The sequence below is a fragment of the Varanus komodoensis genome, unplaced genomic scaffold (assembly GCF_004798865.1).
Source record: "Varanus komodoensis strain SLA01 unplaced genomic scaffold, ASM479886v1 scaffold3, whole genome shotgun sequence".
In the NCBI taxonomy this organism is placed as follows: domain Eukaryota; kingdom Metazoa; phylum Chordata; class Lepidosauria; order Squamata; family Varanidae; genus Varanus; species Varanus komodoensis.
Genome location: NW_025335761.1, coordinates 46,316,143 through 46,338,794, shown reverse-complemented (window position 1 = coordinate 46,338,794; position 22,652 = coordinate 46,316,143). Strand labels below are relative to the sequence as shown.

Sequence of the window (22,652 nt, the reverse complement as noted above, 5' to 3'; positions counted from 1 at the left end):
TCTCAGTATTCTCAGAATAGCACAAGGAATTGGACAGCCAGCGCTACACTAGATGAAGTGTCCGTTTAAACCAGGGAGAGGGAAGTGGCCTGCCGTGGAATCCCTGCTGTTATCTTCAAACTGAGATTGGGGATTCCTCCAGCAGGGATTCATTTAGAGAGGGGTGGAGGCTTGGCAGTCAGACCTTGATTAGGCCTGTGGGTTGGAGGGTCTGCATCTCTGGTCTAAAGCTTGAAAAGGCTGCAGTTCAAATTCTCACTCAGCTATGAAGCTCCCTGGGTGATCCTGGGCCAGCTGCACTGTCTCATGGGAACTTTTTATTCTGTGTCATACAGAATAAAAATGGGACAGCCCCTGCATAAGGTGCCTGGAGATCCCTGGAGAAGGCTGAAATGCAAATAAAATCATTCAGGTGGTAAGAAATTGAACTGCCCACTCCATGCAACTTTAAAAAAGAATGCAGCAAAGTAGCCAATGCAAAATGCACACAGGGACTGGGGTCACCTCTCCTATGACAAACCCGTCAAAGGATGTTGCCGTGGATTCTGGTTCAGAGGAGGGAGGGCAGAGTCTTCAGCTGAATTGCCAAAGCCAGCCAACCCAGGGGTAAGCCAGGCAACCACTGAGAACCAGACGGTTTCAAATTTCATGGGGAAGTTTTGTGAGGTACCTGATGGGGGATCCTATGGCCTCAGGCTAAGAGGGCAGTTCTGATGAGAAGCATCAGATGCTCCAAAACTTGACCCATAAGCAGCACGATTCACCTTGAAGGTGACTTAGCTCTTTTCTGTTTGAAAGAGAAGCAAAGTATCCCATTGGGAAGCATAGACCACATTTCCACATAGCCACTATTCTAACTGTGCTGGTTTGCTTTCTGTTATTGCTTTCTGCAATATGCTACCTTTGTATTATAAAGCCAGCCTAGCTGGTCAGCTTTAACAGTATAAAGAATTTTAGTGAGAAAGCCTTGTCTTGATCTGCGTGGAAGGAGGGGGAGGAAACTGGCCAGATAATTCATATTATAGAAAAGCCAAGCATTAAAAGGTTTTATCCAAGGGTGATTCCAGACAGGGAGCTCCTAGCACTACCCAATTATTATTCTTTTTCTGTCAACCAGAAGCACTCTCTTCCTTCCTCCTTCCCTCCCTTCCTTCCTTCCTTCCTTCCTTCCTTCCTTCCTTCCTTCCTTCCTTCGTTCCTTTGGACTGTGTTCCTTCCACAGGGTTAATCCCTTCAGTTCCAAAGCCACTTCTTTAATTCTTGATTTCCTGCAATGGTTTCCTCCAGAGGAATATGGACTGGCAGCTGCTAAAACTAACTGCTCCTCGCACGATTTGAGGTGGCTGTTTCAATTCATTGCTTCCTGAAGCTGTCTCCTCCTCCCGCCCACCCTCAGCATCCTTTTAGCACCATGCTGTATGTGCTTACAAGTTTTTAATGAGTGCAAAGGCAGCTCCGTTTCTTTCTTCCTTTCTTGAAAGAAATAAGCAAAATTGCAGACATTAAAATTAAAAATGGAAAAGTCTGAGTCCCTGCTGGGCAGGGAAAGAGGTTCCTCCAGTTTTTTCCTTGTCACTGTGGGAATGGATAGGCCTTTGAAAGGGAAATCAGCTGAAGAAGAGGCGGTCACTGCTGCACAACATGAAGGAGGATTTTAAAAAAAATTGTTACAGCATTTGGCCAATGTTTACGTAAGGTGAGTGGGAGACAGGAGCTTTGTTCTGTCGGGAGTAGCGCATACCCTGCATGTTCCAGGGACTGCAGAAAGTCACAAGAATGCTTGGTGGTGCGGTGTGAGCTGAGCTGAGCCGGGCCGGGCCGGGCCGAGAGGGCAGTGGGAGCCATGATACAGCTGGGTGATTTTAGACCCTGGACTTCATGACCTCTTTAGATGATCATGTGCATTACATCAGCTGCGAAGCGTGACCCAAATGCTACTCTTCACTTGCACCCCCGCACCATTCCATGGTTTAAACTGCTTCTACATTCCCAGTGTGAGAGAGCAACAAACAAAAGACGGTCAGTCAGTCCTTATTTCGAAGAAAAAGAAAAGACCGTGTGCAGCTTCACATTTTGAACTCATTTAAATCAGAGCATCATCATGCCCACAGGATAAAATGGAGTTTGTTTCTACTGCCTTGAAGTCCTCACCACCTGCTGCTGTTTGAATGGTCCTTTAGTGGGGGCCTGAACTTTGCCCAAGGTCCCATCCGAGCTGCACCACCGGGTGTGGGGTGGGGGGAAGCAGGGCGGGATTTCATAGCAGCGCTGGGCTTTGGAAAAGGCAAGGGTGTCCCTGCTTTATTTGACGCTATGGTGACGTGCGAGAAAGCTCCCCCACACGCATCACCTGCTTCTAGAGAAAGTCTCCCATGGCTACTGCAAGCCATCCTTCTTTCCCAGCTTTCCTGGTGGGCCACTACTTTTACTTCCCTCTGCATTATATGGTTGTTGGAGGAAGGAGGAAGAACCTCTTCCTCAATCCCTTCTCCTTCTACCAGCTGTCTGCCAAAAGCATGTGGGGACAGGGCTTGGCCACCGAAATGTCACTGCAGAGAAGTCAAATCCATGTCTTCCAAACCATGAAGAAGAACAGTATTACAGACCATCCACATCTGTGCAGATAGTGCTGCTCTTAAACAAAAAGCCGGGTTTTCTGTGGTGTGAGAACACATGCAGTTGATGAAAAGAAATCACAGAGTGATTATTATTCAGTAGGTGAGAAGAAGAGCCGTCCAGCTTTCTGTTCACAAAGTGGCCAAACAGCTGCCCATGAGAAATCAGCAACAGAACCTTTCTGGTGTACACCGTATAAAAAGTGGAGAGCTACAGTATAGTTCCTGCTTTTCATGGCAACAATTCCAGCCCAAAGGCTAGTCATCCTGCCTTGCTCATTTTTCTAAATTAATAACTCCTACCACAAGCATAGTTTAACCGGAAAAGATGAGACTGGGATGGATGCAGGGTAACTAGGACTGACAGTGCTGAATTCTGGCACCTTGATGCCAAATATATGTGTTTCAGAAGAGCCTGGATTAGTTTGCATGTATTTATCCCTTAATATTGAGTTCTAAAACTGCATGGTACAGGGATTAGAGGATTAAACTGAGACTTGCGAGATCTAAGTTCTTGATCCTACTTGTCTATAAAGCTCATGTGATTTTGGCCCATCCACTAACTCTCAGCCAAACCTACCTCACAGGGTTCTTGTGAAGTTAAAATGGAGACCCATACAAGGCCTCTTGGGCTGGAGGAAGAATGATGGGATATAAAAATAATACATGAATAAATAAGTGGATTTCGAGGTCCCACTGGGATAGGTTACCTGATGACTGCTTCCACGGTGCAGACCAGCTCCTCTGCCCCGCACTCGCGGGTATTGATCGGAGGTGGTGATGTCTGGTACAGGTGAGTCTCAGCTGTCGCCCCAACCTCACTGCTGTGATGGTTTGAGTGGCAGCGCTTGCAGTAGCGCACAGGCCTGTTCCCATGGCGGCCGCAGCAGCCCGCAGAGAAACACGTGACGACGGCCCTCCTGACATGCGAGCTGCAGTTCTGCACAAAAAGAAAAGGAAGGCCGTTGTGCCACTGGTGTGTCTGACAGCAAGAATTATGGATTCAACGTTCTCTCGGAAGGGAGATGCTGGAAAGGGCAGAGGGTGAGCAGAGGCAATGTCAATTTGGACCTTGTAGCTGGGGTAGGAATGGCATGTTTTTCTTCTCCAGCACTCATTATCTTCAGCATCTATTCAGGCTTGCTGAGGCTGATGAGAGATGGAGTCCAGAAACTTGTGCAGGACCACAGGTTGCCTGCCTCTGGCCTAGAGGGGGCTGAGTTCATGCCCTGCAGTTCAACAGGCAAAAGCCAGGCTCCCAACCTCTGTGCTTCCCACCTTGTCCTGTTCCTTAGGCATAACCTCCTGGTGGGGCAAAAACCAGAATGAGATCTACTGGTGGATTTCTAAGTGAGCTGATGTACATCAGCATAAGTCTTTTACTTCTAGGGGTTGTAACCATAGGAAGTAAAATTACAAGTTCAAAATAACTCCTGAACTCTGCCATGAAAGAACAAGATTATCCCCATCCATAAAACACAATGAATTGCCTGTCTTTGATTTGGTATTTATAGGCATGTTGGGCAGTTTTGGAATGTTATAGATGAAGCCATAAACTTGTACTTCCATACTCAGGTTCTCCCCTTGAATTGCTCATGGGGTACAGAAGGTAATTGGTTCTACCCCAGAGGCATTTGGCGTCTCTCCAAGCCACTACTTAGCACCTGGCTCCAGAAGATGCACCACAACTTTAGTTTAAAAAAAGCAGACCTCAACACCCCAAATCTTCCCACCTGCCTTACATCACAAAAGCAAGACCTGTGAAACCAAATGGGACTTCTTTCATCTTGGTTCCTTATGCTTCAAGTTCATCACTATCCAATTCTGCCACTTTTTCCTTATACCTTAACCTGACCTTTGCCTTGCTTATCTTTTAACAAGAGGACCACAACTTGAAAGACTCATAATGACAGCTCTGAGGTTCAAAGATCGATTTGAAGCAATTCCAGTTTGAGCAAATCAGCAAATCATTCTTTTTCAGGGGAAACAGCTAAGACAAATCACTAGAGGAAAATTGACTGGCATGTTTAACATATTCAGCCTGTATGATCAGGCAAACATAATTTTGTAAAGTAGGGCAGGGAACTTTGAAGAACGGGGGAAAATGCCTATAAGTTACAGGACCTGATTAAATGAATCAGTTGTTGTTCCTAGGGAATTACTCTTAGAAAATAGAGGAAGATAGACAACTTCATAGTTTGATCATTCCAAAATAATGTCCATATTTTGAATATTTTCAAATTGGAAATTTTATTTTATAGGAAATAAAATAAGGCAATTTGGACAGATTATTCTGAAAATTATTACCATTCAATTACAGAAGTCCAAGCATATGAACATGTAACATAAATTCCTATCTTTCCTGCCCCCACCTCAAATATGCCATGTGCACAGATACAAAAAAAGTAAGTAACAGTGAGATTTGTGTGTTGGATGGTTGTGATTTTTGAGCATTGCTGTCTGTTCTTTTCTTGACAAGTTTTTCCGCAGAGTTGCTGGCACTGGCACTGTAGTCCTGTCTCATCTAATGTACTGGCTTAATATATACGTTTCATTAGTACACCTTCGAAGGAAGCTCATTGCCATGTGCTACAGAGGTGGTGCATGATGCCACAGAGAAGGAATAGGGTACTCATAGAATAGCCTGTGATGGAAATGCAGAGGAGTAGATTCAGACTTAATACATTCATTATGGCTCTGCTGTGAAGTTCCAAATTACCGGAGGAGAGTATTTTCATCTATGAGTGAATATAAGTGATGGAATATTGTGGAACTATCTTCTGGGGATCCCAAATCATCTTATAAGAGACCAGTCCTCTGGTCCCTAGACTGCATCTCAGGGGTCAGGAAAGTTCTGAACCACCCCAACCACTCCCACTGCAAGGCTGCAGACAGAACAACGCCCTTAGAGGTTGGGGACTCATTGCTGCAGTCTCCTCCTAGCTCCTCCCCAGCCAGATTTCTGTGAGCCTCCTCCAACAAGGCTGGAAAGTGTCCTTTTGGGGGCTGTTTGAGTGGGCAGGAGGGACCCCAAGCCCAGTGACCCCTGGCCATGCCCCTCGCCAAGGAAAACATTTGGATGTGCTCAAGGGCATGTCTGAAGTTCCTCTCCCATTCTTCCACCCATGAAAGGAAAAGTACATCAGGCCGAGGCTGCCTCCTGTGTCCTGATCAGAGGCTGTGCTGTGAGAGGCAGGATTGCTCTTGGGCAGCACCAGCCCATGTGGCTGACCGTGACCCACCAAACTTGGAGAGTTACAGGCACCCAATGGAAGGGGGGAGGAACACCAAGGCGCTATTTGCTGAGGTTACCATTGGACAGCCAGTTCTGGCCATCACGGTGCTGGAGTCTTGCTCACAACGAGGATGGGGTGAGGCTGGGCTTCTTCATATCTGCCGTTGAAGACAGTCCAGATACTTCAGTTGGTTGAGAATAGAGCTGCCAGGATATTAACGGGGACCAGCAGGGGTTCACATATAGCGCCGGTCCCCTATCGCTTACACTGGCTACCAGTTGAAGTCTGGGCCCAATTTAAGGTGTTAAATGATGAAATATAAAGCCCTAAATGGCTTGGGTCCAGGATATCTGAAGGAGCACCTTCTTCCCTGTATGCCCTCCCTCCCCTTCAGATCTGAGGCAGAGGTCCTTCTTCGGGAGCCCTTCTTGAAAGAGATCAAGAAGGTGGCTACCTGGAGGAGGGCCTTCTCTGTGGTGGCGCCCCTACTGTGGCACACGCTCCCCAGAGAGGTTTGCCTGGAGCCAATGCTTCTTTCCTTTCAGCGCTAGGTGAAAACCTTTTTATTTTCCCACTATTTTAATTGCTAATTGTCTTAATCTGTGGTCTATATTTGTCTATATTTATTATTGGATGCTGTGCTACTTTTATTTTTCATCTTATTTTACTGAAGTTATTGTGAACCGTCCCAAGATATCAGTGATGGGACAGTATACAAAAGTTCTAAATAAATAAATACCCTGGCAGGATCTCTTCCTCCCACCCCTGCTCCCTGGCATGCCCCTTCCCAGCTCCAGCTCCACAGTGGCCCTTGCAACCTCAGAGGCACAGCCGGGGTGGAAAAGGCTGTGCCAGCTGTGGGGGCAGCGGGAGGGTGCTCTGAATTCAGAGCCCTACCTCTGACCTCAGAAAACTGCTCTGCACAGCACAGCACCTTTCATATAACAAATATAAGTCCTACTATTAAAGCATTATTTCTTAAGGCCTCCGATACAGCTCACATGTATAAATTAACAGAAAAGGTACACAGCAGAAACAGTCATTCTACAGACTGAGTTGTTTGCCCTCAAATGGCAGTCTTTTATTTTGTCTGGAATGTTTACTTGACTTTAATATGATGGAATTTGAGCATCAATAAACATAAACCTCAAAAGAGCATCTTTATTTCCAGAGGATATGTTGTTTAGCTGCATCCTTAAATTATCGTTGCAATCGCCATTCATTTCAACAGCCTTTTGTCTGGGAACAACCCTTTGTGTATTATGGTTATACTAAACTTGGCAAGGTGAAATCAGTGGGAACAAGATAGGGCATGAAATCATATGTGGCATACCAACACTCAGTAAGGAGAAGCACAACATCCATATATTTCAATGACATGCTGCACAATCTGACATTAGGGAACCATGGTAGCGACAGAGACAAGAATGGGGAAAATGCATAGCCCGTGATGATGAGATGAAGACATAGCAAAAAAAAGTAAATCAAATTGAGTAATGTTCCATCATACCTATGGAGGAGTCTTACCTTCTTCTGACATATGGCAGAGATTTCAGCTGTACAGGGAAAATAAACAGAAGATCAAAACGGTTAGAACACTCCTCTTGGTGTATAATGAGTGCTCTGTTAAACACTGATCTTGGGACTGGAATCGTTTTCTAGGGAAATGTAATTCTAGAGCGGTGAGATTCTGTCTGATTCTGGTTCTGATTCTGAGGAGCAGGCAGAAAGGAAAAGGTGAGCAGATGACTTGGTAGTTTCAAGGTGACCCAGTGAAGATTCTTGGGCAGAACAGGAGAACCAGCCTGTCCTGGACGGCTGATGTCATCTGCCCTCCTGCCACTCTTCCCAGACTTCCCTGTCCCCTCTGTGGTAGCAAGGGAATGAATGAATAAAAAGTATTCTGGAAGAGCTTCATTTTAAACCACCAAGAAAGACCCATTTCCTTAACCAAAGCACTGATCCTGGTGGAGATGAAAATTGCTAGACTTGGTTTGCTGGGATGGATCAACACAGTTGCAGAACATTTGGACAATCCTTGCAGGTTGGCTATGGAGACTGTCAAGACGGATAAGTGCCTGTACATCAAAATGTACCACTATGCCACTGCTTTATTTGCTTATTCAGCAGCTCTGAAAGAAGTGTGCTACAAAGAGAACACCAACCATAGCAAGTTTGCATGGAATAAGACATATGTTGTAGTTTGATCTGCAAAGTTGAACAGTTCTATGCATCCGGATCTGCTTTGTCTTTCAGTTTGGAGCTTCCTGCACTTCAAAAAATGGACAGGGCTTCCTACTTCCGATTTGCATAGGAGTGGTAAATTGTTCTGGCCTGCCTAACACAAGGAACAGCATGTTCTTGTTCTTGCTGCAGCTCCAGAGGCTGAACCCAGACAAAGAACTCATAAGAGGAAGGTACTGCAACTACACTTGAGAGATACAGGCAGGGATATGGATGTGAAAACTGGGCAGTGAAGAAAGTTGGCAGGAAGAAACCTGATGACCTTGAAACACAGTGCTGGAGGAGAGCTTTGCAATGCCCTGAACTGACAGAAAGATGAATCAGGAGGTCCCAGATCAAATCAAGCCAGGACTTCCCTTGAAGGAAAAAAATGACAAAACTGAAGCTGTCGTACTTCAAGATGAGATGAACTGACTGCATAAGAAGGCTACAGCCTCAGGTTGATAAGACCTGGGCAGGACTGCCAAGAACAGACTATTTTGAGGGCATTCATTCCTAGGGTTGTCATAAGTCAAAGATGACTTGCCAGTGCATAATAACCAACAACTAATGCAACAGTGATCTAAAGAGAAGAACTTCAGAGACAGAGAATATCATCAAATTCTGTTGCTGGTTTTGAACGCCAAATTTAGCAATATATTGGTGGAACTCTACCACACTCAAGCCTGCTCACAGTCTTTCTGGATTTCCTCACAAGAAAGACACCAAAAGAATACTAACCTACTGTTTAAAAACAATGTATTTCCCAAAAGAACTTCAGAGATATGATATTTAATAACGCGTTAAATGTGAAAATAAAACTGGCAACCTAACCACTGTTATCGTAGTATGTTTAACAGCATCATTTGTTCATAGAAAGGAATACTTCCAGATGAACAGCAATTGGCACTATTAATCAAAATAAATTGTGTAGCTGTTTTGTCTTTTCCTTCTTAACAGAGGTTTTTTGGTGGAAAGAAAAAGGATGGACAGATTGGTGGGAAAACATGAGAGGGTCAAAAGTGGAAGGCAATAATGTCTGAACTCTTCATCAATTTCCATTAACAAATTTACACAATCAAGGGCTTATTTGGAAGCTGCCCGAAACACTTTTAAATATGTCATGAAATGCATTTTGTCTCTCATTCTTCTACAGCCTGGATATTCTGGAGCACTTTGAGTAAACATAGTTTCCCTTACAATCTTCCCTAATGAATACAGGCAATACATTGAAGCCTTTGCAAAAGTCCAGCCCGAAAAATGATGTCCTAATATTTCTAGAAAACTCTCTATTTGCCTTTTGGCTTGTCTGTTGGAAGTCATGTTTGTTTTAGACAGCTAATCTGGGTGCAAATCAACTCATCAGTTATATATTTTACTGCAGCTTGTACTTTGTCATTGTACCACCTAATCCCTCAGAGCAGGGGTCAGCAACTTCCAGTGGTCCATGGGGCACATCCTAGCCCCACCACTGAATCTGCCATTTCATTAAAATGACTGAACGGCTCTCTCCACGCAGCAGATAAAGGCAAGGCGCCCAATCACACTGCTAGGGTCAACAACCCACATGGCTCTCCTTTGAGGATGCACAGGGCAGGGGCCAGAGCTAAATCCATATTGCTGCTCTTCTACAGTATACTTGAACATATGCAGGACATTATGGTACTTCCTCCATGAGAAGCCAACCTTCTGACTGAGCAATACTTCTTTTCTCAACCAAGATGCCAGGCATGCTGTACTTGCAGATGCTAACCATTGCTTTTTAAGCCCTTGATGCTGTTGCCTCCATGCCGAGAGTAATCGCAGTACTGAGAGAAGGCAGGACTGCACTTCCTGACCTGATGTGACTACACTGCACCTTGACTTCCACTCGCCTGAAACCTTGGGCCAGTGGGGTGCAATATTCCATTTATTACATTGGTATGCTGCCACATAGCCTATAGGGCTCTCTGGGCAGCTTACAATAGAACAAAAGAAGGAGGGGGGGAAGGGGGGAAGGGGGGAGGGGAAGCCCCCAGGAGTTCCTGTCTCATCTCCAAGGGTTTGATCTATGCATGCAGGTAACTGGTTGGGTCCAGACTTAGTCATATTCCCCAAAGAGGTCCGCCTGGCACCATCGTTACTGGTTTTTCGGCACCAGGTAAAGACCTTTTTATTTAAACATCATTTCAATTGTTAAAACATATGATCTGGCCAGGGCAACTTCTTCTTCCTTCTCTTTCTCCCCCTATATTTTTATTTTATACTAATAATTTTAATTTTATATTTGTAAATCAATGTATTTTTTGTATTTTTATATTTAATGGTAATTTATTATGTACTATTGTATTTCAATGTATTTTATCATGTTGTAAGCCGCCCCGAGGTTTCGGCAAGGGGCGGCATAGAAATGTTATAATAATAATAATAATAATAATAATAATAATAATAATAATAATAATAATATCAAGTCCTATTTATTTCGGTGGATGTGCTCTAAGCATGACTGGATCCCACCCTGTGCCGGGAATGGCTCGAGGGTGTGCACAAATAAGAACAGCCTGCCACCCAAGGAGCACACCAAGTATTCTGCGTGAGCCACCGCTCTCGACATGATTCCTCTGAGAGCAGGTGGTTCTGTTTTTAAAGATGCAGTAACAGGAGAGGTGGTGAGGGCAGCTCCATCTCTGAGCAAGGACTTGAGGCTCAGCAGAGGCTTGAACTTTGTAATTCGGTTTCTTCTCGTGGCACAGGAGCAGCTCTCGCCCAGCACTCTGATGAACCTCAACAGACAGTTCTGAACTGGGAGCACAAGCAGCTGCCTCCTATCATGTCGGGTCGTGTGTCCTTCTAGCTCAGCACTGTCTAGGGGGTTGGCCCTGGCTTCCCAGGGCCTTCGCCATCACCTTCTACATATTCCTCTCAAGAGGAGAAGCTGGGGCTGTGCCTGCCCTTCTGCACTCAAGGTACCTGACACGGGTTGGATGTCCTTCAAGCACCCCTATAATCCCACCATTCTGTGATTCTGTAAGCACTCATGTCACCCTATTGTAAATATAACTTGCTATCCAACTTTAAATGCAGTCTTACCTTGTGGTAAAAGAACATCAATCAACCATTCACTGTGATCCCTTAAAAGAAAAGAAAGAAAGAAAAGAATCAGAGTAGTTTATAATGTTCTCCTGGCCACTGCTGTCCTCCAAGCAAAACAGCCATGTTTTGAATTTTACCAGGTGGCTTGCAGTTATGAAAAGCTCAGCTTATGTTGAGATCCTGAGTTTTCTCCCACGGGCAGAATGGATTTCCACTCACAGATGTTCCTGCCAGCAGAAAGCAGTCCAGAAAGTCCCATCTGTGACTGGAAGGACACCTTCTGTCCATGGACGCCCAGCTAGGATGCAACCCATGATTTTTATTTCTATACTGGACTTTTTTCACTTGCCTGCCTTGTCGCATTGCATTAATTGCCAGTTACCACCACATCATGTCGAGTCTGGCATGTTTCACCCCTTCGGTAGGTTATACTGGTAGGTTAATCTAGAAGATAAAAAAGCTGCAGTGCTTCTTGATGCACATCAGATGGAAAGGGTACAAGCCAGACACTAAAAATGCACAAACAGCTGCAGTGTCAAATACGTTGGGCTGGTTTAAAAGCCAGGCCTCCTAGCAAATCTAATTACATTTTGCTTCAGGTTGAAACCAGAAATGCCTTCAACACCAAGGTGACTTGTATAAAATTAAATTACTTTCTTTCCTTTCATCCGCTGCAAATGGTGTCACTCTGATGCCAAGGCAGTTATAAAGCAGCCACCCAAAAGAAGTACACCTTCCACTCACATTTCTGTGCATTTACATTGATTTACCCTCAGATTTGAAAATGACTAGATTCTGAAAGCAAAGGCAAATCTAAATTAAAAGGGAAGATGTAATGTATTTTCAAATGTCATCCTTTTTCAGCTACTGAACAGCAACCCTAAGCAGAATTTCATTCTTAGCAACACTGCTTTTTATTAGATTAACATGCACAATTACCATGTCCCTTCTAAATGTCTTGTGGAAGAAAACAGCCAGCAATGTAAGGGAGCCTCTATCTCTCTCTTTTTCTCTGACAATCTCTCTCTCTGTGTCTCTGTCTCTCTGAAAAAGCCCCTTCTCTCACTGTCTCCTTCCAGCCATTGGGCTCCCAAGGAAGGGACAAATCACTCTTTCCCCATGGCTGAACTTACCACTTGCAGAGGGCTTTTGAAATTAGGCCAAGTGGTGCAAATTACCTCTGTTGTAGAGCCAGGTGGCATGGAGGCCAAGTGCCAGGGCTCAACCTCCCCCACAAGATGTATGAGAAACTTGGTTTTGCCCATGAAACATGCACGCATGCCACCCTCGAGGCCACAAACACGAACACATGCCCACCAAAATTTTTCACAGATGGTGGACCCATTTCATTTGCCTCCTCCTCAATTCAGTTTGTGCGCACAAATTCCTTCGGTAGGCTGAATTCCACTTTTGTTTATGGAGGGGATATGTGCAAATATTTCAAACACTGCTCAATATAGCACTAAACTTGGTACAGACAAACTCATCCTGAATGCCTCTAGAGTCTACGACCTTCCTAGGCAATTGTTTCCATCATCATATTGCTCCAACAGCCAGAAGGTTTTTCCTGATGGTCAGCCAAGATGTGGTATCCATGCCCTGTGCCCTGGGATGATCAAGAAGAGATCCCAACCCTCTTCTCTGTGACAACTTTTTTTTTTTTTTTTGCATTTGTCCCTGTAAAATTTCATTCTTTCATTCTTTTGTTTCCAACTCCAGCCCTCGAGATCAGTTTGAATTTTGCTTCTGTCTTCCAGAGTAATTCATAGCACAGCATTCCATCCATAGATTCCTGTATTCTTAGCAGATGCATCACAACCTTTTATTTCACCCATCCCTGATTTATCAGATACTCTCCACCCACACTTTATTTGCACAACAACCCTCTGAGACTGGATGGGTTCAGAGGTAGCGACCAGCTGCAGGTCACCCCATTAGCTTCATAGCTGAGTGGAATTTGAACCATGATCTCCACAGTTCTAGTCTGCTGCTCATAACATGAAATTGTACTGGCTCTCAAAGGCAAAAGCGGTTGCCTTTCTCCAGAACAGAGCAAGGATGAGGCAACATTCCAAAATCTGAATCAGAACTGGAACAAGAAGTGAGTCAGAAATGTTACCTGGAAAGCCAAGGTCTTCAGGCCCTGTGATAAGCCAAGAGGCTGCTGAGAACCAGACTCCATCTGACGCGGTGCAAAACTTGCACAGCAGAGTTAGATGGGGGCAGACAAAACATAATCAATCCCATGGTCCAGTGGAGTAGCATCTGATATTCCTACTGTCTGACCCAAAAGCAGCAGGAACCACCCTAAGGGTGGAGCTAACACTGTTTAGTGGGATGGACAAGAGGGGTTCAGTTGGGAACCAATTTCTTAGCATTAAGCCTATTTCCCTAATAGCCAGTATTCTAACTTTCATTAATGGCAATGCTCCTCTTTTAATAGCCAGTATTCTAACTTTCATCAATGGCAATGCTCCTCTTTTACATCACAAAGCTAGCCTAGCTGGCCAGTTTTAACATAATAAAAACTGCAGTTAGAAACTTTTTGTTCTGAGCTCCTGGGAAGAACTAGACTTTGACAGAATGCATGTGGACATCACCAATACTAATGCATGTATCTAGATCACTTTCAAAACTTCTTTAAATGATATGTCCTTAGATCTGTTGACTTTTCTATTATATGCAGATTGTAAGAGAATAAGAAGATACATGGTAATCTGGGTTTTTAAAAAATATTCAGGTTTCTAGATCTCATGGTAGTGAGGATCAGTTTTAAAGGCAAAGAATTTTCCTAAAGGCATTAAGATCAATGAAGATTTGAACAAATTCTAGAACACCCTTTCTCCAGGTGTTTGGACCACAAATCCCATCACCCAATATTTGTAGTCCAAAATATCCAGAAGGCAGCCGGTTGGGGAAGGCTGTTCTACCAACTTTTTCCTTTTCTCAGTTTGCTCTCTTCAGTCTTGAATCAAAGCCCTTCTATCCTTCCTCAAAGCTACTGACAGACGTTGATTTCCTTTTCATCTTTCCCAATGTCAGTGTAGTCCTTTGTTCAGCCACATCTGCCAGGAGAAGTGGCACAGTCCCAAAAATAACTGATTTCCTGTGGTGTCAAAATGGGGGCGAGGGGGGGATCAAACTTGCACTGACTTGCAAATTGGTTTGTTTTCTCCTGCTATCTAGCTAGTTCAGAATGTCACTGTTGGTGGAATTTGGTTTCCGTTTTTCATTCAGCTCAGTCAGAGGACTCGATACAGGTTTCTGGATGCTTAAGTTCATCATCTTTAGCATCTTCTGGTCCTTTTTACCCCACCCTGCCCCAGACTACCCACCCTGCAATCCTCTGGCTGCATTCTTCACAAAGGTAGAGAGGGGGTGGCTTATCACCCAGAGCCACTGATAAGGAAGGATCTATGCACATCTGAAACAACAGGAAGGACAAAATCAGTTTCTCTCACCAAAAAGGTTCTCTGGACAATGAACCCGCCTCCCCTGCAAATGAAAACTCCAACCCTCATTAGCACTTGATTGTGTTCACTGACAGCATAGAATCTGTGGCCTCTTTGCAAACTTCATTGGTGCTTGGATGCAGGAAGTGCAGGAGAGAGTTTCTTGGGATATCCCTGCTGATGCTACACTGATCCCAGAGAAAGAAGTCAAGATCTAATGGATTAGCTCTGACTGCTAAGCACATCTGGAGGTTCTGTGGTAAACACTGGCAGACCAGAACTAAGCTGGACTTAAATATATCAACAAATGTGTGATGGACAAGCCTGGAAAAACTGTTAGCTACAATTTCAAAGGAAAATATCCATTTGCCTTCCATAAACAACTTGCCACACGGCAGGGAAGCATGAGGAATCTTTTAAAGCAGCTTCCCCGTACTTGGTGCCCTCCAGTCACTTTGGATTCTAACTCCTAGCATTCCTGACCATTGGCTATGCTGAATGGGGCTAATGGGAGATGAAGTCCAAAAGTTCTGATGGGGCTCCACCTTGGGGAAGGCTGATTAGACTTTTACAGGGTATTTCAACTTGCTTCCTCCTGGCACAAAGGGTAGAATTTTCCATTCTAAGAGGCAGAGGGGTCCTTCAAAAGAGCATCCTTGAGTTCCCATCTCTTTAGGTCCATATTACAGGACTTGCCTTGTGTCAACATGACATTGTAACCCTGAGAGGGTGACACTGTGCATTGCCCCATCCCAAGTCACCTCAAGGACTGAAGGGTGTGTGGAAATGCACAATGACATGATGTCAAGACAGGGGTACACATTAGTACACACTACTGTGTCGGGGAGGAAGCAGGTTGGGCATATGGGTGTCATGTTTGGTAGCATCTCCATTCCTCCTATAATGTGCAGGTCCACCTTACTTACAGGAGAGCGAACGCTTAGTACTGCCCTCCGTCTTCACTCAAACAGTAGCATACCCACTCCTGAACTCATGGCGCTTACTATTTGAGTGCCAAGCATGGTAGTTACATAAAGCAAAATCCAAACTGGGGACAACACTAGCTTTACGATGAGCTGCCTCATTTTGCATTAGTTCCAACAGTTCAGCCCAGAGGATTATGGTTGTCCAGTAGGCCTGTCCTGTAGCTCAGGGGCAGACAGAAGCTAGATCTCCGAATGTGTTGGACTTCAATTCCCAGCACTCCTGCCTAGGATCCATGCTGGCAGGGGCTTATGGGACTCAAAGTTCAAAATATCTGGCCCTGAGAGAAGTTAAGTCTCTGAGAGGGGCAGCAATGTATCTACATTTACAGAATCATAGCTGGTCTTTCAGGATTAGGAGGTGGATTTGGGATGGAAATTCCTGTCACCTGGACAATCTATAAAAAGTTTTCTAGCGAAAGGAGGTATTTAAACAGGAGTGAGAGTGTTTCCACGGGGCTTTGGTTACACTTGGCACTGCCATGGCTTGAGAGGTGGGGATATCATTCTGGAGATGACAAGGGCTTCCTTTCCATTTCTAACTCTGAAAGAGACCCCGCCATTCCAGAGACCACTGTGACATGGTGGCAATAGCTTCTCAGTGGGTACATTCCAGGAAGTGCAAAAATGCCCATTACCTTCACTGCTGGCTTGTTAATGGCATTATGGCATTCAATATGCTGGCAGTGTATGGGGTTCCATGCTGAAAAAGAAAACACCATGGATAAACACACCAAAGTTAACCAAGAGCTTGTTATGGGGTAGAGGCACTATTGAGTGACACCCACAGTATCAGTTCCATGAATTCCAAGTGACAAGATTTGGTCTCAGGCACAGGTTGGCACCTTGAGCATCTGCAAGACTTAGAATTATTGTCCTTTCCTGTTTTGATGTCAGCTCTTCCAGATGTGGAGCTGCATCAGAGAGAGAGAGTACAGACTGCAGTGCATTCCAGAACCAGATTAAATGCCTCACAACTCCTTTTTAAAGGAACTCAGAGGGAAAGAACCCAGCCTGATAACCTGCAACGTAACAATGGTGAACTAGGTACAGCATGGGTATAAGAAAATGTCCTTATATTTTAAACCTGGAGTATCTTCTGCATAGTTCTGCAGTCTAGTGTCAGGAGTTTTGAAGAGCTGGTTCACGCCACCTCATACATCACTTGATGACTACAGAGAAGTGATGGTTTGAATGAAGGAAGGAGCTACCACATGGTTAAACAGGCATAGTATAAAATGACAGCCTTTTCACTACAGAATGAGTCTGGCTTTTCTTCTTCTTTGCAATATGAACAGTAGACAGATTTACCACTACGGACTCAATCATCCATTTTTTTCTCTTTCCCATTCTTCAGTCTTTCCACTGGGTTGACAAGCATTTTTGCTTTTTTAAGGTAAAGCATTCCATGTCCCTTTTCATGTTCATTCATTAAAAGCATGGCAAAAAATTTTAAAAACAAACAAAATGGCTTGGGGAACTGGAAGAAAGTATATGAATGACATCATAGATGTGGACCAATCAGTGCTATCCATAGCTGGCTAATTGCTGCAAACCCACAACACTATTTTTTTCTCCAGACTTCAGCCCTAGAAAAAGGAACAATTATTCTCACTGCAGTGAAAATGCTTCCAAATTGTGTCCATTGCTCTAAAACACTTCATCTGTCTTCAGCTACCAATTTAAACCACATTGAGAATTTGTGTATCATCTCAAAATCTCTTAGACATTGTTTCTGTCTAAACCTGCATAGAATTATGCTTGCAGTAGTTTGGGGTTCTTCTCCATGCATCTGGGGAATGCACACAGAGAGGCCAGCAGCAAATTACATATAGACAAAATACACACTCTCCAGAGAGCAAAGGGCTTGTCTGCAATGTGCATCTGTGTGTCTGTGCACAGCTAAGACTTTCCACAATCCTACCGGTTCCTACCCTTGTAAACAATACGTATGTTGTACACATGCCTGGTAGCACACTGGAGCGGGGGCAGGGCACAGCTGTTGCTAACCATGTAAGAAGAAAGTCCTAATATAGGAAGGGATTTCAGCTTTCGGGTGATGTCCGTGCACAATGCAAATTCAGTTGCAACCAGTGGTATAGCCAACACCTGAATTTTTATGCAATCTTCCACCACTGCTATTACCCCTAACCTCCCTCCAAGCTTAGCTACCACCCCTACAGTAGGTGAGGAAATGAATTTTCCCAGCAACAATCTATTGTTCTCTATTATTGTGCAAATTTCTGGGATGGCTTGGACCCATGCACGTTACAAAACAGCTGCTCCTAGTGATGCAAATTACTAGAATTAGTTGGTTAATACTAATGAACCCAGCTGCCTGTGTTTTGAACTCTTTTTGTGAGGGGGCTATTGGGAGTGTCATGGTGAGTGCCCCCACTTCAAAATGTACGACTACACCACTGGCTATGCCTCAGCAAGTGCCAAATAATCCAAATAGCCAAGTGGGAAGTAAAATCAAGGGATCTGCATCCATGTGTGAACCAGGGCTTGTGAGAGCAGGAAGAATACGGTGATAGTGCCACGAACCCAAGGAAGCTGCATTCCTTTCCATTCTCTAATCTGAACAGCCACAGAGATATCACGGAGGAATTGCACAGCAACACGACTCTGTTCTGTGGTAGTTATTGTAGAACTCAGCCATGTCATTATAGGATCAGAGAATTAGAAGCGCCCAGCGGAGAACCTGGTCCAAGCCTCTGCCCTAACACAGGAATTTTACACCTAAAGCATCCATGCCAATTACAGTCCAGGTTACCCTGGATGCCGGTTGCTGCCCAGGCCCAAGTGAAAGGGCTCATGATGACATGCACAGCCCTTGATGGTGTGGGGGCAGGTCATCTGAGCGAGCATCTTTATGTGGCATATGTCGCAGCCCATTCGCTGCAGCCTTCATCTGAAGCCCTCCTCCATGTTCCTCCCCCTAAAGAAATGAGGCAGGAGTTTGCCAGGAAGAGGGCCTTCTCTTGCATGGCACCCCAACTTTGGAATTAAATCCCACTCGAGGTCCAGATGTGACCAACTCTTTTGGTTTTTAGGTGCAAACTAAAGACTTATCTGTTTGACAGTTATTTTAACAGGTGAATTTCTAGGTATTAATAATGTTATTTTTATTCTGCTGCCAATGGGACATACTTTTAAAGGAAAGATATTTATTTATGCTTTATTTTTGGGTTTTATATATGCATACAGTATTTAGTATTTATTAATTCTATTCTTCTATTTTGGTTTTAACTCTGTTAATTTATTTACAGATTTTATTGTTATCATTGGTCCTTGTAGCAGATGTTATATTGTATTTGTATTGTTTGATGTTGTTGGATTTTAGTATGTTGTAAGCCGCCCAGAGAGCCTACGGCTAGTGGGTGGCATATAAATTGAATAAATAAATAAAACCATCAGTGCGAATCCTTCCACTGTGTCTCTTGTTTTCTGCTTCCAATACTGAATTCCTTTTCTAAGCAGGAGATGAAAACCGACTGCCATCTTGACTGCTTTACAGTTTGACATATCACAGAAACATACTGCTCCAATTAAACACCACGTTTGAATACATCACTGTTCAGAAAAACAAGCATCTGTGCTGAGGCATTATCATTGAGTATGAATGGGCAGCTTGACTGTGGCATACTTGCCTGTGTATTGCAGTCCTCGGTATTCACTTATTGCCCCTGGGGGCTTTAAGTTGGGCCAGTAGTGAAAAAGCATTTGTACTGCAGGAGGTTTTACTTGAGAAGGGCCATAGGCGATTACGTACAGCAAGTCCTAAGAGAAAGACAGGGGCGCTGCAGTTTAATTGCAGACAGTGTCAAGATTCACAGATGCAGCAAGACCCAAGCAACAGAACATTGAAAACGATGTGCATTTCGGTGTTCTTCTGAAGACCAGGATACTCCCAACCTGCAGGGCTGCACCCATCTGCCTCGGATTAAGCCCCAGTGAACCCAACAGCATTTGTCTCTGAGTAGACCCACGCAGGACAGCACTATTTGTTCGCAACTGTATGTACTGTCTTGCTTTGCTTAACTCCGGGGCAGAACCTGGAGTTTCATTTGTGCAATCTACTGGTTTCGTTCCTCCCGCCCCCATGTAGATCTACTAGTGGAACTAGATGAAACATCTTAGTTCAGGAATGTGGGGATGGGGCAGGACTGTCTTAACGCGTGGGCCTGATGGGCACTTGCCCGTGGGCCCCATACTAATCTGTGTATGTTAACCCTTGGAAAATTGGAAAACTTCCAAAATTAACAAGTTGTAGTTGTCGTAGGGGCCCCAGTACACTGCTTTGCCTGGGGCCCATAATGCTGTTAAGATGGCCCTGGGCTGGGGGAAAGATAACCTTAGAATATGCAACCCAAGAACTATTTTTCAGCACTTGGGCTACATTCACAATCTTGCCATACAAAAACTCGTTCCTAAGTTCCCCCACCACCCCCACCTTTCTTCTATTTCAGTGGCCTAATCCACAAAGTGGAAGCTAGGAAATAGTTTCTGCTGCTGTGAGAGAAAGAAATGCTTTGGGATCACCCAGAAATAAGGATGTGGAAGCAACCTGATCACAGGGGCTGAAAATTCCATGGATTTTCCATATTCCGTTCTGTGAACCCTACACTGGCACTGACACAATCTGGCGTGAGTCAAGCCAGCATGTGGATGTGGCTGGTTGTGTCATTTTGTACAAACTTTGAGCTTCCAATCCACGATTCTGTGCCAAGTGCACAGAGGAGGTCCAAATTTTATACAAATCTGAAATGAATTCTCAGAAAATTCAAGCTGGCTGAGGTGGAATGTGTGCCTGCAGTGAAAGGAGGATGCTTCCATACTTCCCACCTTAAATGCTGCAAGAAACACAGCAACAAGAACAACAGTGACTAGAAGGTAATGAATCTTATCCTAGAGATACCCAGCTCTCTGCTCCAAATTTGTACAAAAATTTCAAGCAATTCTACAGAAGCCAGCAAGCCCCCACCAGCTTGGCCTGCTCTTGGCTCTCAGGCTGGAAATGTCTCAAACGCCCATCAGAGTCAGTTTTTCAAAGTTGTGCCAGAGAGCAAGCAGAAAATCCAGACCTACCTTCTTGTTTCCACCCGAAAGGTTTGCAACTATTTTATGATTGCTTAATTTTGTAGGTCTCTCTTGCTTTTAAAAATAATGTCATTTTACCTTTTTTCTAAGCTGCTTTTTAACAGAAACGAAGGATGATGAGGATATCACCTATCAGTTGACACAGGCTAACCCCGAAAGATGAAACAAACTGGAAAGGGACAATCAGTGGTATTTCAACAATCCAGGCTAAAGAAAAGAATGGCTCTAATTTTGGTGCAATTGGGTGATAGAATAGACTGGAATCTTGAAAAGATCCAGGGATGTGGGATGGTTGAGGAAAGGAGCTAACAGCTCTGTCTCTCTCCTGGTTCAGAACTGTCACCATTACAAGAACAGTCATTATATTCAAATGCTATTAAGATTATGTTCAGAAGTACAGAAATCCATAACCTAACAAACAATAAAAAGTGGACCAGGCAACTAGATTACTAAAGAGCTCAGGAAGCCACCCTCTTCCCACTGCAGATCTGGCTCCTATATAATTGTGCCCCCTCCTGATTTTTGTTCCTCCTCAAAATTGTGTGAGTGAAAATATGTTTTAGAGCACTACATCAGTACTAGTTGTTGTTTTTTTCCCAGAGCTCCACTAGCTCATGCCCCTTCTAAGGCTGGAATCTAACATGAACATGATGCAGGACAATGTCATGAATAAATTCAGGTTGCAATACAAAAAGGATTGGCAGAAGAAAGCATGGCGATAGTCAGAAACCCTGGGTGTTGAAGTCTGAAACACCTGGAACACTCTTTTTGCCTTACCCCAGCAATGTGATACTTACATGCTCCTCAAAAGGGATCAGACTTCTCAATTTTTCCAACTGATTTGGTCACTCAAAAGTGATACCACTTGTAAATTGTAGTCCATGCTACCATTTCCACAGCATAAGTTTGGTTGCAAACTTACCTTCCAGACTTCTTGTTTATACTTCATGAGGCATTCTAGTAACTGACAATGATAGACTGGGAGAGAAAAGATAAATTAAAGAGGAGCATTTGAAATGCAAAGTCAAGGAACACAAATGCTTTGAGCCATACGTATTAGCTTAATTCGTATCTATTTGGTGGTTCAAAGCCTACATGGAAAAAAGACAGTTTTAACTTTTGATACATGATTACCATCCTATATATGGATACTGGAAGCCAATTCATGCATTGATCAAGGGAACATTCAGATTGCAAAGCTCAGAATCTACATGGCAAGTTGCATGTGTGAATATGCTCCTATGCACAGTCTTGTATATGCTTCACACTTCCTATATGTGCAAAGTTAGCATGAAGAAGAGAATTCAAAGCCGGGATGGGTAGACATCAGGCTTGTGGGAAATATTTTTTCAGTAGAACCTTGAAATCTACCAACTGAAGTCTAATGCAAAAGACACACATATTGAATGAATTAATTATAAGTCCAGGAATTAGAATACCAGCGTGAAGTTCACAGCCCTTCCACACAAAAACGCAATTCCTGGTTACCACAAGCATCCTTTGCTCCAGCAGTATAATTTGCTGGATGTGCCCACTTTATTGCTGGCATTGCTAAGCAGTTGGGAGTGAGACATTCTTGCCAATCTACTAGTGATCTCCCACTTGATCCAAATCTACTGGCCTGTTCTTGGCTAACATTGTTCTGCATATTATGCACCATTTCCACAGACAGACCCGTTCAAAGATGAGGGCCGATGGGGCTGTATATTTCAACCAAATCCAAGTGCTTCTTAAGATGTTGAGGCACTGCCAAGAGCAATGCTATCTTTGTATCAATAGAGTGCCATGGCTGCCACCCAACATTCAAATTATCTCCCCCCCCCCCCAACACACACACCATGTAGCAATGTCATGATGGAGAAAGGTTTACCTGTTGGTTTATCCTTGTTTAGGGGCTGTTAAGCCAAGGAGACTTTGTCTGTTAAAGGGTGGGGGGAGCTAAAACATGCACATAATAAAAAGAATAGA

At 44.1% G+C, this 22,652-nt stretch overlaps 1 protein-coding gene across 3 annotated transcripts in view; it reads right to left on the bottom strand.

Annotated features, from left to right (window-relative positions):
* Positions 1 to 22,652, bottom strand: part of UNC79 (unc-79 homolog, NALCN channel complex subunit) — a 157,606-nt gene that overhangs the window by 107,854 nt on the left and 27,100 nt on the right. For all 3 annotated transcript variants that reach the window (XM_044436415.1, XM_044436416.1, XM_044436417.1), the window contains 7 exons: positions 21,607 to 21,662; positions 19,235 to 19,364; positions 16,220 to 16,284; positions 14,482 to 14,570; positions 11,144 to 11,184; positions 7,379 to 7,407; positions 3,326 to 3,555 (listed from right to left, as the gene is read on the bottom strand). In XM_044436415.1, coding sequence (XP_044292350.1) covers positions 3,326 to 3,555; positions 7,379 to 7,407; positions 11,144 to 11,184; positions 14,482 to 14,570; positions 16,220 to 16,284; positions 19,235 to 19,364; positions 21,607 to 21,662 — 640 coding nt within the window. The remainder of the gene's footprint in view (positions 1 to 3,325; positions 3,556 to 7,378; positions 7,408 to 11,143; positions 11,185 to 14,481; positions 14,571 to 16,219; positions 16,285 to 19,234; positions 19,365 to 21,606; positions 21,663 to 22,652) is intronic.